We start from the raw sequence: 16,842 nt of genomic DNA on the forward strand, positions 1-16,842 counted from the left end.
CACCAAGACAAGGTTTCTCTGTGTAATAGAGCTCTGGCTGTCCAGGACTCACTTTGTAGACCAGGCTGGCTTCAAACTCACAGAGAGCCACCTCCCTCTGCCTCCCAAGTGCTGGGATTAAAGGTGTGTGCCTCCACCACCTGGCGAAGTCATGGTTCTTAAAAGAGAACCTGTTACCATCACTTTGCCAGATCAGCATAATTCCTAATTTCATTCTAAAATTTATCTTTTTACCCACGGATATGTGCAACTCTCATCCCTCATCAATGAAGCTTTCTTTCACAGCAAGTGGAGACAACTGTAGACAAGCTCCACCGGTCACAATGCAGAGATAAATGGACATTCGGAACCCAGCCTCAGTGGATACATTTACAATACATTCTACAATGAAGATTTCAGAAGAGATGGCAGGAAGACTGTAAGAGCCAGAGGACCAGTAAGTCCGCTGTGGAATGTGCCTTCTGGAAAACAGGGAAGCTATAGCCATGACACTGCCAAACATGGCTGCCTAGATAGGACCTGAGTGATTATATCAATAGTTACACTAACATGGAATGAGGAAATCTAATGGGAGCCCAACCCTCGACAAAGTACTAAAGGTAATGACTGCTGAAAGAGTGAGTATCAGCTTTTCTAGGGATGAGCCCAACTGGTTACACAACACAAGTTGGTCAGGCCTGAAATCATACACATTCAGCATGTTGTAGTTATATAGTAATGCACTTATATAAATATACAGCAATAATAAAGAAAAAGAGGCTATCAATTTAAGGAGGCATGAGAGGGGCTGGAGGGAAGGAGGAAAGTGATGCAATTATGTTTCTATTTTTATTTATTTATTTATTTATTTGGATTTTTGAGACAGGGTTTCTCTGTGTAGCTCTGGTTGTCCTGGAATCACTTTGTAGACCAGGCTGGCCTCGAACTCACAGCGATCCACCTGCCTCTGCCTTCCGAGTGCTGGGATTCAAGGGCTGCACCACCATGCCCAGCTTAATTTAAATTATTTGATAAAAGAAATAACCTATCAGAAATAAGTTGGATTCAACGTATGATTAAGAATGTAGCAAAAACATACAATACCCTTTCTATTAAAATAAGGACTACTGTGAGACATAACATGTGTACAAGTGAGCAAATATAATGCATCCCTGTTTAGCAAAATAAAACAAGTGAAAGAACATGGCAAGGGAAACAGCATTAAGTTTAAACCTACAGTGTAAGGCAGAGAAAATAAAATATGCCGAAGATGGAAGACATAAAAATGCAGGTCAGCCAGTCCTTCACAGTCCTGCAGGCGTCCATAATCCTCAGTATTAACTACGATTCTGCTACTGTAATCTCATAGTGGATAACTCCACTAGGATTTCATCTGTGTTGCAACACTGGGAGTTTTATACTCATGGGAGTACACTCACTGGGAGTTGAATATTCATGACACTTTCAAGGTACAGGCGTTATCTTAATTTTGTTTGGTATAAAGATCCATATAGGGACTGAATATATGGTTCACCAGTTAAGAGCAATGTCTACTCCCCGCACTCGAGAGGCAGACGGATCACTGTAAATTCGAGGCCAGCCTGGTCTACAAAGCGAGTCCAAGACAGTCAAGGCTACACAGAGAAACCCTGTCTCGAAAAACTAAACCCCCCCCCCAAAAAAAGAGCACTATCTACTCCTGCAGAGGAACCCTGGAGTGGTTCACAACTCCAGTTCCAGGGAATCAAACAGCCTTTTCTGGGCTCCTCGGGCACTGCATGCACATGGTACATTTGTATACACATACAAAATACACAGATCATAACTAAGTAAGTAAATCCATGTACTGTTTATTGTCAAGTCTTTACCTGGCAACCCCTCCATAGTCAAGGCCTTCTTCTCCACGGAATTTTATCATTAACCGCTTCCAGAGGTCTTTTGGTCTCATTTTCATGACCTGTCGATATGATTCCTGAAAAATAATTTTAATATACTACAACCATCAGGTACATTAGCCTCTAATTTAAAATTTTAACTTCCCTCCAATTCACAAAACTAAGTCAGCAGCACCAGTAGAAAATTAAGTATAAAATAAGCACAGTTCTAAAAAAACACAAGTAAAAATAATTAGTATGATATTAATTACACAGACAACTTTGTAACTGGACAAACTCTCACAAAGCCCGGGCTGGTCTTGAACACCCTATGTAGACAATGTTGGCTTCTGGATAGCCTGGCGTTTGCTATGCAGACTAGACTGGCCTTGATCTCGCAGAGATCCGCCTGCCTTTAACTCCTGAGTGCTGAGATTATATTGCTAGGTATAGTGGAACGTGCTTTTTTATCTCTCTCTCTCTCTTTTTAAATGGGTTTAATTCACTTTCTTTTTCTTGTTTAAAATCCCTTCATGGTAACCAAAAGTTTGATCCTGGCTCTTCTATACAGATACCCTAGTTTAAGTTTTATAAGACAATCAGGAAGACTTGGTAAACATATCTGTTTCTAGCTGTAGCTCTTGGAAATAGCATCAAAGGCAGCCATGGTAAAGCTGCTCAGGGTAGCCATGGCCAATACTGGCCATCAACAGCAGCTTCTTGGACACAGGTACTAAGACAAATCCAGTGCCTCTGGCATTGTATGAGGATCTGATTTATTTGCTCCCTTGGTAGCCACTGTGTAACAAGACAGCGGAGAGTTTATCTAAGGTGATGGGTGCTTGAATGCTGGTGGCTATCTTTCTGGTGTACTCAGCACTAACATCAATGTGACCACTGTAGTCTCCAATGGCCAACAAATGCCTTAAACCTATTCCACTGGCCAGTGCAAGTCTGCTTCTAAAACTGCCTTAATCTTCACAACCTTCACCATAAAGACTACTCGAACAAGTTACTTTTGGACGCTGATAGGAAGATGAAAATCTCTGGCTAGGGACTTTTTAATTTATTTTTATTTTTATCCAAGTGCATGTATGAGTGTCCACTGAAGTCACCGCATCCCCTGAATCCTGAGTTACAGGTGGCTGTGTGTCATCGACATGGATGCTGTAACTTAACTCAAGTCCTCTGGAGCTATTTCTCTAGCCCCCAGTTCTTACGTTCTTGACCACAAAGCCCAGCATGACAGGATATATAAGGCTTGTCTCCCTCAAGGAGTTCTAAGAGTTTAATCCTGGCCATGCCTGTGATCCCAGCCTGAGTGCACCTGCAGAGCCTCTGAGAAAGATGCCTCTGACTCCCAAGACTGGCAATCTGGGGTTTCTGGATGCTTCCAGTGCATGAGCATCACCTACTTGAACCTGTCCCACTGGCCACTGCAACAGTCCTTTGCAGGTGGGAAGAAGCATTTTTTATCACTTTGAAATGCAAATGACAACTATAAGTAAGGCCAGAGAGATTGCTCTGAGAGACAAAGCTCATCAGGAGGCAGATCTCTATGAGTTTGAAGCCAGCCTGGTTTACAGAATGAGTTTCAGGGCAGCCAAGGCTACACAGGGAAACCCTGTCTTGGAGAAAAGGAGAGAGGAGCAGAGAGGGGAGGAGGAGAGTGGAATAGAAAGGAGAGGAGAGGGGAGGGGAAAGGGGAGGGGAGAGGGGAAAACAGAAGGGGGGGGGGAGGGGAGAGGAGAGATTAATGAGAATACTTTCACTCTAATCAGATATCAGTTGCAAATGTATCCTTAGAAAGAGCAAAATGAAGTCCAGGCATGACGGCGGATGTCTTTAATCCCAGTAGTTAATTAAGGAGGGAGTTAGAGGCAGATGTTTGAGAACAGCCTGGTCAATATGGAGTTCCAGGTGAGCCAGAACTACACAGTGAGACTATCTCAAAACAAAACAAAAAAGAGTAAAACACTAAACTTAATTGTTTTTTTCACTGATATTAAAGCCTATATACTTACCTCAAAAATCTCTTCCCTAGACACCTCAATGCGGCAGTGGCCAGCTTGAGGCTGTTGTTGGGAAAGTTCTTGCCGCAAGATCTTTAGTTTCTGAACCAAGTCTCGCTTGTATCTTGGCACTGTCAGACACTCAGTGTCATCAGGACACAAGGACACCACTTGCTGTTGCTGTTGGTCTTTCAACTGGTTCTGACGACTGGAAATAAACAGAAATATTATCAAAGTACTTTAAAACATAAAAGACTGCAATTCTACATTTAAACCAGCACCAGCCTATAAAAGAGATCTATCAATTTCTAAGCCTTATTGGGGCGTATCATCAGCCTGACAGAACTGGTTACTAAGGTTCGATTCATAAAGCCTTATACAGATACTAAGATGCTAAAACAATTGTTCAGATACCATTTTCTCCACATACATCATCTCACCATCCAACTTAAAATTCAGGCGGATGCCAAGTACTCATTGTCATCTAGAGTGTATTTTTCTAGAAGAACCAAATTGGCGTCTAAAGTGGCAACTTGGTGGAGATCCTTCCTCCTGCACCTGTTTCAGTCAAACCCACAGGAACAAGAACACAGTGAAGCGGCCTGTCTCTTTAGCTGTGCTTGGGCCTGTAAGGGGCAGTTATATAAGTGGTGATGTCAGCACTGGTCAGAACACAGAGGGGATGCCTATCTGCTGCCTGCAAGGCCTCTGAGCAATGTCTAGAAACCTTATCAAGCAAATTATTTTCTTGAAATAAATGAACCTGACAAACAGTAAAGACTGAAGATGTAATCTTTGTTCACAGTTATTTTTAAGTTTCCTTTTACTTATTAGGTAGAATTTCTGTGACACTATTCAAAACAGGATTAGTGTTAAAGGATGAGAACAGGAAGAGGAAGAGAGGAAAGACCCTCCATAGTCGGGCTGAACTCAAATCTCAGCTCCAGCAGTTTTTATGTGGCTCTGGGAAAGCTGTGAAGCTGACTGGGGCTCATTTTTCTTACTGATCAACATAGGACGAATGTGGATGGCAGGAGAAATGCTTACCCCGTGTGCTCAGGGCACAACACGCAGTCAGTGTTAGTTATTTTAACCACTCGGGTTTCTGTTGTTTGTGTAATTGTATAAAGTATGCTCTTCAAACAAGATTATTTTTCAAAAAGGGATTTCTGAGAAGGGCATGTATCCTTGGCCAGGTGATTTACTGAGCCCTGATGAGAATATTTTGTAATCATTTAGTTTTGTTGTATCCTGACATTTGTAGATTATATGCTGAGGCATCAAACATAGGAAATATTTAACTTTAACATCCCTTTTCAGGGAGTAACCACAGCATATCAGGAGGGACTCTGAAGGAGAGAACTGAGGGAGGTTCAGGCACTCACACCACAACTACAGGCTGCCCTCATGTGCACATCACAGGCAACAAACCTACTGCAGATTTCTAACAAGCAACTTCTCCTGTTGCTTCTCTCAAAAAAGTAATTCCTGGCAGGCAGTGGTGGTGCACACCTTTAATCCCAGCACTCGGGAGGCAGAGGCAGAGGCAGGCGGATCGCTGTGAGTTCGAGGCCAGCCTGGTCTACAAAGTGAGTCCAGGACAGCCAAGGCTACACAGAGAAACCCTGTCTCAAACAACCAAAAAGCAATTCCTGACACTTCTTAGTTTAAACTAAAGATTCCACTCTAAAATGAAACTTGTCCACTCTTTTTTTTTTTTTTTTTTTGGGCTTAGATAATTACCCTCTACATAATTTGCATAGCAGTCTACATTTCCTGTCACTTCCTAAAATGTTGAAACAGGAAAAAAAAAAACTTAACATCAAAGTAATCTATAAATGTTTAAGATTATATATAATTCATATATAACAGCTCCCTGAAACTCAGACTAATAGTTAAACTAATTTCATTATTTTATTATTTACTCCAAGAACATTTTTTGCCACAAACACTCATCCACCCATCCTCCCTCCCTCCCTGACTATATAGGCTTAAAAAATTATACACAGAAATAAAACCCACATTATAACCCAGGCATGGTACCCCATATTAGAAGCCAGGTCATTCTCTACTACATAGTAAGTTCAAGGCCACACTGGGCTACTTGGAGACGCTGTTTTGAAACAAACACACCATGCTAGAGCTATTAAATAAGGTAACAGTGTATCCAGCCAGGCCTGGGGGTGTGGGCTAGCTACTCCAGTGCTCCGGTCTCTCTGGTCTCAAGTTCAAGGACTGCTTAAGGCCACACAGTGAGTTCAGGACCAGCCTGGGATGGTCTCAAAATAACACACACAGGGAAAATAAGCTTACCATATCAATAGTTAGGAAAATGAAAATTAAAGACTCTAGAGTAACACCTGGAAAGCTGAGACAAGAGAATAAAAAGTTCACAGCCAACCTGGATTATAAAACCAGGCCTGAGCAACAAAGCTAAACCTTATCTCCAAACAAATATCACAACAAAATAAAATCGAAAACATCATAGGCCTGCTGTGGTGACATATGCCTTTGATTCCAGCACTCAAGAGGCAGAGGTAGGCAGATCTCTATGAGTTCAAGGCCAGCCTGGTCTACCCAGTAAGTTCCAGGTCAGCCAGGGCTACACACACAGCAAAACCCTATCTCAAAACAAAACAAAACAAAACTCCCCAAAACAAAAAATATCATCACATTTGCAATTTTTGTCTTTTTAAGCTACTGAAAGTTTTTTTAAAAATATAGTTTTTAAAATATAGATGCACAGCACACCACACAGAACCACATGGGAAAGATCAGGATGTTCAGAAGACAAAATCAAAACGTTTTAGACCCTTTACTAGGGTATTCCATAAAAAAGGCAAGGCCAGGGAGGATGAACAGATGGGTAAACAAAGTCAGTAGTACCAAGGACCCACCAAAGTGTTAGTAAAAGTCTGAAAGGACTTTACTACTCAGGAAAAGCTGCCCTTACATATTAAAGTTGAAAATAAAAATACTTTATTACATTAATTTATTTAGGGAATGGCTGTGCCATCATGTCCGTGGGGAGGTCAGAAGACAACCTGTGGGAGTTGATTCTCTCCTTCTGCCATGTGAGTTTCAGAGAGCGAGCGATCTCAGGCAAGCACTTTTACCCAATGACCCATTTCAGAGCCCCCCCAAAAATTTTGTGATGCTTTGATGCTAGGGCGCCAGAGCACTGTTAATCAAAGAATAGACTGCACACTGTACTATTTTTGCTATTTAGGCTGTAGATCTTAATGTACAGATTAACAGCCTATCATTTTTCCTTTTTCTTTTTTTCCTCCAAAACAGGGTTTGTGTGTAGTTTTGGCTGTCCTAGACTCACTTTGTAGACCAGGCTGGTCTCGAACTCACAGCAAACAGCCTGCCTCTGCCTCCTGAGTGCTGGGATTAAAGGCGTGCGCCATCATGCCTGGCCTTCCTGTCATTTTTTCAAATGTTTACAAATACTTGTGAATTTCATTTATAACTAAGGTTTTACCATCTAGCCACAATTAAAAAGGTCTATTAACATGAGTCTGACAGGGTAATTATAAATATTCAAAGAAGCAACAAAGACACACGTGTTAACTTTTTTTGTATTATTCTAAACATGTGGTAGCCAGCTCCCATTTACATTTACCCTATTGAATCTACTGAAAAGATTGACGAAGCAAGAATATTTCCAAAGGTCATCTTGACCATTATTACTTAGTTTTATTTTATTCTAACATTTAACATAGTAAGTAGTTATTGTATACACTAATGAATGAAGAAAGCAGAGCAGGTAATATTTATTTAGAGACACTAAAGTAAGTTTCTCTGTAGATATAAAGAACCTTGTTCTCGAGATTCTAAGACAAACCAGCCATGGCTAGTTGCTATACTACTACCCAAGTGTCTTTACCAGAATTGGTGACAAAGACACACTGCTACTTTACTGCTGCTGAAGCTCCCATTTCTTTTCCTTCTTTCTTGCTTCCTCAGAAGGCAATGTCAGTAAGTAATGAGGTTAGGGTAAAACAGAGAGAGAGAAAAGCAAAGGATGCAAATATGGTACAAACAAACAACAAAACATGTAGCATAGACACCAACAGAGACCAAAGGACTGACAGGTCTGAATCTAGAATAAACCCTTCATGTCGGGAAACTTACAGAAAGGAAGTCAACCTCTGCTTGTTCCCTCATCTACAGAAATGGTTTCTCTAGCAGGAAGAAACTGTTACTACATGCAAGGAACAAAGAACAACACTTCCCAGCTAGCAAGGTCTACTGAGACATCTGTCAATCACTATTATCAGCTGTAAGTGACAGGATGGCAACCCAGGCTGCTCAGCCTCAGCATCTGGTCAAGCTAAGGCCTCTGTAAACAGCATTCGTGGTTGAGCACTTCTCATGCATACTTCTTCCTGACATTTTAGTACTGATTCCTGTTTAAGTAGAGTGAAAGTAAGATATGTTTTATTTCAGAGTAAAATCTCTCATTCTCTTTCATATACTCTCATCAGTAAAAATAAATTATAGTCAAGCATAGTGGCTCAAGTCTATAGTCCCAACACTGAAGCAGGCTATTCCAATATTTCAAGGCCATCCTGGACGATCCCTTGAGAGCTCATCATTTAAAAACAAAACAAAACAAAACAAAACAAAACAAAATCATGAATTTAAGAGAGCAGATATTTTCACACTTATTGTAAAAAGCACATATATGTCCTCAAGTTTAGACTAGTATTTTCACACGTACTGCTTCAGAACTTACTTTAAAACTAAGTGCAAGTTAGCAGAGAGCCGAGGATCTGTAAATTGTGTCGTTCTGTTGTTATGGTCAACGAAATAAACTCTTCCTGTTGCAGTATTTCGGATCTCCCATCCAGGAGGCAAAGGACCCAGTTCTTCACAATTGATGTTGCTAAGATCCCTGAAAAACAAATATACAAGAGAAATACCTCATTGCTGAGCCTGCTGAGCCAAGCAAGTGTATGTGACACAGAGCAATTCAATCAAGTCTGAGAAAATGTATTGTTTCAGAAACCTGAGATGCTCAGCTGGAATCTTTAATTCCCAATGGTTTCTGAAACTTGCACATCCAACACCCAATCCCTAAATGGCTCAGAATTTATCACATAAGTCTGGATTTTACTAAGTTCCTAGGCTTTAATGTAATACACATTTTAAATTCATACAGAGCAATCGTACTACTTGCCAATATAAACTATACTTCAATATTTGTTTGACAGAAAGCATTGTTTTATAAGCATCAATGATATAAGGAAGTTTTCCTTAATATTTTCTTTCTTTACTACATGATAAAGTCAGTGTAAACAATTATGGATGCCATGAGTATTTGTAAGCTCTCCAATAAAGCAAAACTGAAAACATTACTAAAGTCCTGATCCTGGAAATAATTACAGTGTATTTTTTTAAAAACAAAATAACTATACTGTTTTGAATTTTAAAATCTATAAACTTCATGAAGACAAATCTGGAAAGGATACTTAAGAATGTTTTAAGTCTTAACTGCAACAACAAAGAAAAGCTTAAGTACTTTTAAGAGACAAGAGCCATTATTACTGTATCATACATCATAAGGATGTATAGGACCATAAAGAACACCATAGCTGAACACACTGAGGTGGCTGGTGGGGTGCTATGCCCACAAGCATGGAACCTCTAAGCCCTCCCCAACCTTGTCCTTCCTTGTCCTTCTGGCTGTTCACAGATCAGCAACAGTATCGTTCTGCTAGGTCAACACCTCCCATCAAGAGAGACCACCCCAGAGTGGTCAAGATGCTGGTAGCTGCATGTGAAGATGCTCAGTATCCACTGAGGCCATTTTCCAGCTCTCAGGGATTTCTTCAAACATTAATTCTGCCTTCTGCTTAAAATGATCCCAGAGACTCCTCTGCTGCAGAACAACTAGAGCTTATAGAACACCACATAAGAGGCAAGGCAGTCCTTAGAACCCTCAAAGTCACAGCAACAACAAAACACTGACTTGGTGCTAGACCTGAATAGCAGCTGGAAGGTATAAGTCAGCACCAAGGTGGGCACAGGAGAGCTAGAATTTCTCAAGCTGAGAGCTCAAAGGGGAGAAGCAATACTAGAAAAACTTCCAAAATTCCCATCTTAGGTCGAGAGAATGCCAACCAATAAATATCAAGTAATCTATCAGGCATGGTGGCATACAATAGTAACTCCAGCAGCCAGAGGCTGAGGAAGTGGGAAGGGCACAAGGTCAAGCCAGCCTAGGGAATATACCAAGATTGTGTCGTCTAAGAAAGCAAGCAAGACAAACGACACACACACACACCTTTAATCTCAGCAGAAGCAGGTGAATTTGTGTGTTCTAGGCCAGCCAGAGCTACATACTGAAATCCTTCCTCAAAAACAAACAAACAAACAAACAAAAAACCACACCACACCACACCACCACATCACATTTAAGTAAGAACCTCACAGGCTGAAATCAATGAAAACTTTAGAAGTGAGCACCAGTAACAGCAGGTGCAAACAGTAAGCCATAGAATTAGATCTCCAACTATAGAGACCATAAGGTGTGATGTTTAAACAGAGGCTGGAGAGATGGCTTAGCTTAAGGGCACTGGCTGCTCTCCCAACAGGCCTGGGTTTCACTCCTATCTACATGGTGGCTCACAGCCATTGTAATGCCAGTCCTAGGAGGTCCAATTTCTTCTTCTGGCCTCCATGGGTACCAGGCATGCATGTGGTGCACAGATAAACACACAGGAAAAAAAATCTATACACACAAAATTAAAAATAATTATCAACTATGTGGCATAAAAATGCTGTAAAAACAGGAGAGAAAGCTAAACAGTAGAGTGCTTGTTTTGCATGTAGAAGTCCTGGTTTGAACCCCAGCAGTACAGATTTAAAAGAAATGTAAAAAATAATAATTAAGTAAAAGCACACATTTGCAAAACTGAGCTATTGAAGAAAGATTATGTAAGAGCAACAGGCAGATTTTCTTAGATCAAATTTTTTTCTGGTTTTTCAAGACAGGGTTTCTCTGTGTAGCCTTGGCTGTCCTGGAACTCTCCCTGTAGACCAGGCTGGCCCCAAATTCACAGCTGCCTGTCTCTGCCTCCAGAAATTAAAGGCATTCACCACTGCTGCCTGGCTTTAGATCAAACTTGTAGAAGTGGGAAACAATTGCAAAAACCAAAGGACAAATAATTCTCTGCTGATGAAGTTAGACAGCTTAAAAAAAAACAAACAAGTCTGCATTTCAAGACCTCAGTCAACCCAGCACTGGGGAGGCAGAGGCAGGCGGATTTCTGTGAGTTCAAGGCCAGCCTGGTCTACAAAGTGAGTCTAGGACAGCCAAGGCTACACAGAGAGACCCTGTCTCAAAAAAAAAAAAAAAAAAAAAAGACTTCAGTCAGTATGTAATAGAATGAATTACAGGAATTAAAGAGGAATGCCAACCATGACCATACAGGGCTTCTAAATCACTAGCTACTGGGGTACTATGGGCGTCTTTAGCATCTTTAAAGAGTTAAGCTGGATATACTATACAGACAAACTCTTTTGTTGTTGCTTTTTGTTTTGGTTTTTTGAGACAGGGTTTCTCAGTGTAGCCCTGACTGTCCTGGACACACTGTCTAGACCAGACTGGCCTAGAACTTACAGAGATCCGCCTGCCTCTGCTTCCTGAGTGCTGGGATTACAGGCGTGCGCCACCGAGCACGACTGAGTGATGATATTTTAGAGGAATATAACTTCCCATACAAAAGACACATTTGCTAAAAGATGCTCCAAAACAAAGACAAAATACAACCTTCAAAGATAACTGGGGCATAGAGACAAAGAAACAAAACAAACAAAACAAAAACCAGGGCATTATTAATTCAAAGTCTTTTTTTTTTTTTAAGATTTATTTATTATTTATACAGTATTCTGCCCACACATGTGCCTGCCCACCACAAGAAGGCACCGGATCTCATTACAGGTGGTTGTGAGCCACCATGTGGTTGATGGGAATTGAACTCGGGACCTTCAGAAGAGCAGACGATGCTCTTAACCTCTAAGCCATCTCTCCAGCTCCCTAATTCAAAGTCTTATTCACATATAGATAGCATTACTCCACATAAAATTTTTCCTGTTCTTGGTTTAGGACAGACTCTCACAATGTATCCTAAGGCTGGCCTGAAGCCTGTGATTTTCCTGGTTCTGCTTCCCGAGTGCTGGGATTGTATATGTACATCATAACTCTGCTGGGCCTTCAACATAAACCTTTTTTGTTTTTCTTTTCTTTTCTTCTTTCTTTCTTTCTTTTTTTAAACTGGGTCTCATGTATTATGTAGCTCTGGCTGACTAAAACTTGCCATGTAGACCAGGATAGGCGAGAACTTACAGATATCTGGATCTGCTTCCTGAGAGCTGGGATTAAAGGCATACCCTACCATGCCTGATTTTTGTTTACATTTTATCATTTTATGTGGGAAGGTGATTGTGCAATCTTCAGGGTCTCTCTGTGTAGCCTTGGCTGTACTGGACTTGTTTTGTAGACCAGGCTGGCCTTGAACTCAGAGATCCCCAATGCTAGGATTAAAGCGATGCACCACCACGACCAGAGATTGAGCTCAATTTAACAAAACACTGAGTTCTAAACTTCAGGTCCTTAGGTTTCTATATCCTAATATGACTTTTTAAAAATTATTCATTTTTTCAGGTGATGATGGCTCACACCTTTAATCCCAGCACTTGGGAGGCAGAGGCAGGTGGATCTCTGTGAGTTCTAGACTAGCCTGGTCTACAAAGTGAGTTTAGAACAGCCAGGGCTACACAGAGAAACCCTGTCTTGAAAAACAAAAAGAAAAGCAAGCAAACAAACAAAATGATTCATTTTATTGAGGGGGGAGAAGGAGGGGAAGGAGAGGAAGGGAGTGGGGAGGAGGCGGGGGGAGACAGAGGGAGAGAGGGAGAAAACTACCATTGTGGAGACATAGAAACAGCAAACTTGATGAATAATAGTACATTTTCTGGGTTGTCACCCTCAAAAGATTCTAATTCTAAACAAAGTAAAATATTTTTATTATAGTCATTTTGTTTCTAAGGCACAGTTTCAAAGCAGCCCTAGATTAGGCAGGCCCATATGTTTTTGATTCAACTACATAACAGAGGTTTGGACATAAGCTTTAAGAAGAAAGATCTCTTGATCTCCCACAAATGGCCTGGCTTGTTTTTTGGATCAGACTGGTATTTTGCATATAAAACTCTTCATTATGTAAATGTGTATGTGTACCACAGAGTTGATTCCAATTAGAATTCAAGCCTTTTTGCAGCTTCAGCTAGACTACTTGGTACTTTGTATGTGGATCACTGGAAAACAACTCAAAATAAGTAATGTCTGAAAACTTCAGTATTTGAAACATAAATGTACTAAAAATTGTAACAAATCACTGGGTAGGATGGGTCTCAGCCTTTCAGGTGCTAAGACTACACCATGGGCAATGACGTATAGTGTCTACTACTTTTGCCCCTTCTGCTTTTTTTAAGGGTATGTTTCCATGTTTTTCCTGAAATTACTTTTCAAACTCCTAAAGACATGTATTTTGCCCTGATTTTTTTTATCAGGGGTGCTCAGGATTTTTTATCAGGGAGTCTTAGACTACCAGGAAACTGGGGTGAGACTACAGACAGCAGCTAGACTTTCTACTAAGTATCAAGATCAAACACTATCAGGAAGAAGCAAACTTTTAGGAAACTGTTTTTAGAAATTACTATTTTTTAATCAGGAAATCCTGGGTGAAATGGATCTTCATGGTTGGTAACTCATACCTTTAATCCCAGCACTTGGGAGACATAGAAAAGTGGATTTTTGTGAGTTCAAAGCCAATGTGGTCTACATAGCCAGTCCATACCAGTCAGAGCTATATAGTAAGACCCAGGCTCAAAAAGCAAAAGCAAAACCAAACCAAGACTATTTAAGATATGCTCTTACCGAGGCACTCGTGGATCATGCCACGTGCTCACACCAGTCTGAGTATGTAAGAAATATACCTGGCCTTGCTGCGTTGTTCTCTGCTCTGTAAAATAAAGAAAATAATAAAACCATACTCAGCTTTTCATATTCAATCAAACACCATTAAATTAATGATATTCTAATAGAACAAAAATCTCCCAATTTGGCAATTTTTTTTTATAAACAACAACAACCCCCCCCCAAAAAAAAAAACGCTTCACAAATATTTGTTCAGACAGGCATGGTGGATCCCAACACCCACGAGGAAGAGGCAAGCAGATTTCTATGGTTTGAAGCCAGGCTGGTCCACATAGTGAGAACTGTCTCAAAACAAATCATTTGTTTGATCTCTGCTCATCCGGTATAGCCAGTACCCCAAGAGCAAGCAGACAACTCAGAGGAAGAGGCTGACTACCATAAAAACATTTCAACAGAGCATTTTAGATTTTCAAGACTTTTAGACTGATGAATTTTACTATGGCAATTTTATACCCAAATTTGTGACACACACCTGTGTGTGTCTGTCCCTCTCTCCCTCCCTCCCTCCCTCTCTCTCTCCCCCCCTCTCTCTCTCCTTGGCTGTCCTGGACTCACTTTGTAGACCAGGCTGGCCTCAAACTCACAGCGACCTGCCAGCCTCTGCCTCCCGAGTGCTGGGATCAAAGGCGTGCGCCACCATTGCCGGCTTGATTTCTCTTTTCTTAAAAGACATATATAAAAATTCTTCCTGGGCTGCAAGCAAAGTGTCACAAACTTGCAATCTCTCAGCATGCAGGAAGCAGAAGCAGTAAGGTAAGTCCAAGTCTAGCCTGGGCTACCTATCAAAACTCTAGGCCATCTTGAGTATAAAATAGAAACCCTAATATAAACAAAGCACATCACATAGTCATAACATGGATTAAAGGGATTAAAGGCCTGGTGTGATGGTGCACACCTTTAATCTCAGCACAGGAGGCAGAGGCAGAAGGATCTCTGTGAGTTCAAGGCCAACCTAGTCTACAAAGGGAGTCCAGGAGAGCCAGGGCTTTTTATACAGAGAAACACTGTCTGGAAAAACCAAATTAAACCAAAACTGATTTTCAAAAGCACACAGAAAGAGGAGTGCATGGTCGGAAAAGGAGGAAAAAAGTGTGCCTTCAAAGCCTGGGAGTAGAGAAACCAAAGTAAAAAGAATCTGTAAGAGAATTTCTTCAAGTGTTATGCTTTAATTGTCGTCTTTTGCACAGAAACTCATTTTAATGAAATATAGTGATAAGCGTCAATGCGTAAGGCACTAAAGCTACCGATTGTATCAGAGCACACAATAGCTATAGATCAGGAAGTCAATGAACAACTTCAACCTCAAGGACAATTCCAAGGACCAGAAGAAAGTTCACTGATCGTATTTGCCTGTATTCAATCCCAAACACCAAGGAAAACCCAAAGCTGACAGCACCCACAGAAACTTCAGCCTGGCAGCTTCAGTATTCCCCTGCTTTATTCTTACAAGGAACATCTCAACTCAAATCACGCACATTGTAAAAATATAATTCACCTTTACTCCACATAACCTAGCTGATAACCTCCATGGGAATTATCTCCAAGTGTTAGTAACAACAGACACATTTTCCTACCTTGCTTTTTATGCCAGACACAATTTAGATACTTCACTGGGACTTATGTCTCATTTATTTCTTGCAACAAACCTACATAGTTACTATTATTCCTCTCATTTTACAGAAGATAAAACGTACGTTTTATCTGGGCGTGGTGGCACACCCCTTTAATCCCAGCACTCAGGAGGCAGAGGCAGGTGGATTACTGTGAGTTCGAGGCCAGCCTGGTCTACAAAGTGAGTCCAGGACACCCAAGGCTAACAGAGAGACCCTATCTCAAAAAACAAACAAACAAACACACCAAAAAACAAAGCAAACAAAACACGTAGGTTTTCAGAGGTTAAATAATATGATTGGTAAAACAGCAAAGCCAGTCTGTTTCCCATTCTAGAATTGCTCACTGCATGGCAAGACAACTGTGGGACATGGCGGTTAGATGGAAAAATTGTTTTCAAAATACGAGGCTAAATTTTATTTTAAGATAAAATTATAATCATTCATTTGTAAAATAGTTTTTATTAAAATTCTATAGTAAAAATAAAATAACTTAGAAAACGTAGTTCCCAATATTGGTCATTAGGTGTCATCATCAGCCTATATCTAACAGTGTTGGTTAGGTGGAACAGAAAGTCAGTATCTGCCCCAAAAGTCAGGCTAAAGGTCTAAGTTAAGGTAGCCTGTACAATAATACTGCCATACCTTTATAATAGTGTCAGCTTGCAAAGTAGTCTCATTTTATTCCATCAGTTTCTACAATAATTCTGATTAGTATTTATCACATTTTATTATAAATAAGCATAAAAGCTAAGGTTCATAAACGGCTAGCTATGGTCAAACTGTTGGTCAGATGACCTTCTAGCCATTACAGACTGTTAAAATTGGAGGCTATATTTATTTTTCACCCAGAATCCCTAAACCCTGAGTAGTAACTCACTCGTTCTCTTTCTCTTTTCCTCCCCACACCTCTCATATCTCTATATCCAGTGTAGTATGTGTCTTCTGTGACCATTCCACACATACACTCAGATGAACAGAGGGCCTTGAGCATGCTAGCATCCCCAGACCTTATTAACTTTCAGAGCCAGGCATGGTGGAGCACGTCTTTAATCCCAGCAGAGGCAGGTGGATTGCTGTGAGTTAGAGGCCAGCCTGGTCTACAAAGAGAGCCCAGAACAGCCAAGGCTACACAGAGAGAGCCTGTCTCGAAAAAAGCCAAAACACTTTCAGGTGTCAATATTCTAAAGCACAGTGTGGTGGTATACATATAACACCACTGTGTACGGAGTGGACAGAGGACTATCAGGAATTCAAGGGCACTCTGGATACACTGTGAGTTTGAGACCTCTGGGCCCTATCTCAACACAGCAACTTTTAAAGGTTAGTTCTCTGGCCAAGCAGTGGTGGCTCACGCC

At 40.8% G+C, this 16,842-nt stretch overlaps 1 protein-coding gene across 2 annotated transcripts in view; it reads right to left on the reverse strand.

The window, feature by feature from the left end:
• The window catches only part of SMURF2 (SMAD specific E3 ubiquitin protein ligase 2), a 101,469-nt gene that overhangs the window by 18,667 nt on the left and 65,960 nt on the right, over window positions 1-16,842 (reverse strand). For both annotated transcript variants that reach the window (XM_084748519.1, XM_084748518.1), the window contains 4 exons: window positions 13,815-13,899; window positions 8,610-8,768; window positions 3,878-4,073; window positions 1,848-1,951 (listed from right to left, as the gene is read on the reverse strand). In XM_084748519.1, the coding sequence (XP_084604645.1) occupies window positions 1,848-1,951; window positions 3,878-4,073; window positions 8,610-8,768; window positions 13,815-13,899 (544 nt within the window). The remainder of the gene's footprint in view (window positions 1-1,847; window positions 1,952-3,877; window positions 4,074-8,609; window positions 8,769-13,814; window positions 13,900-16,842) is intronic.

This window comes from Acomys minous (assembly GCF_964271855.1).
Source record: "Acomys minous genome assembly, chromosome: 12".
In the NCBI taxonomy this organism is placed as follows: Eukaryota; Metazoa; Chordata; class Mammalia; order Rodentia; family Muridae; genus Acomys; species Acomys minous.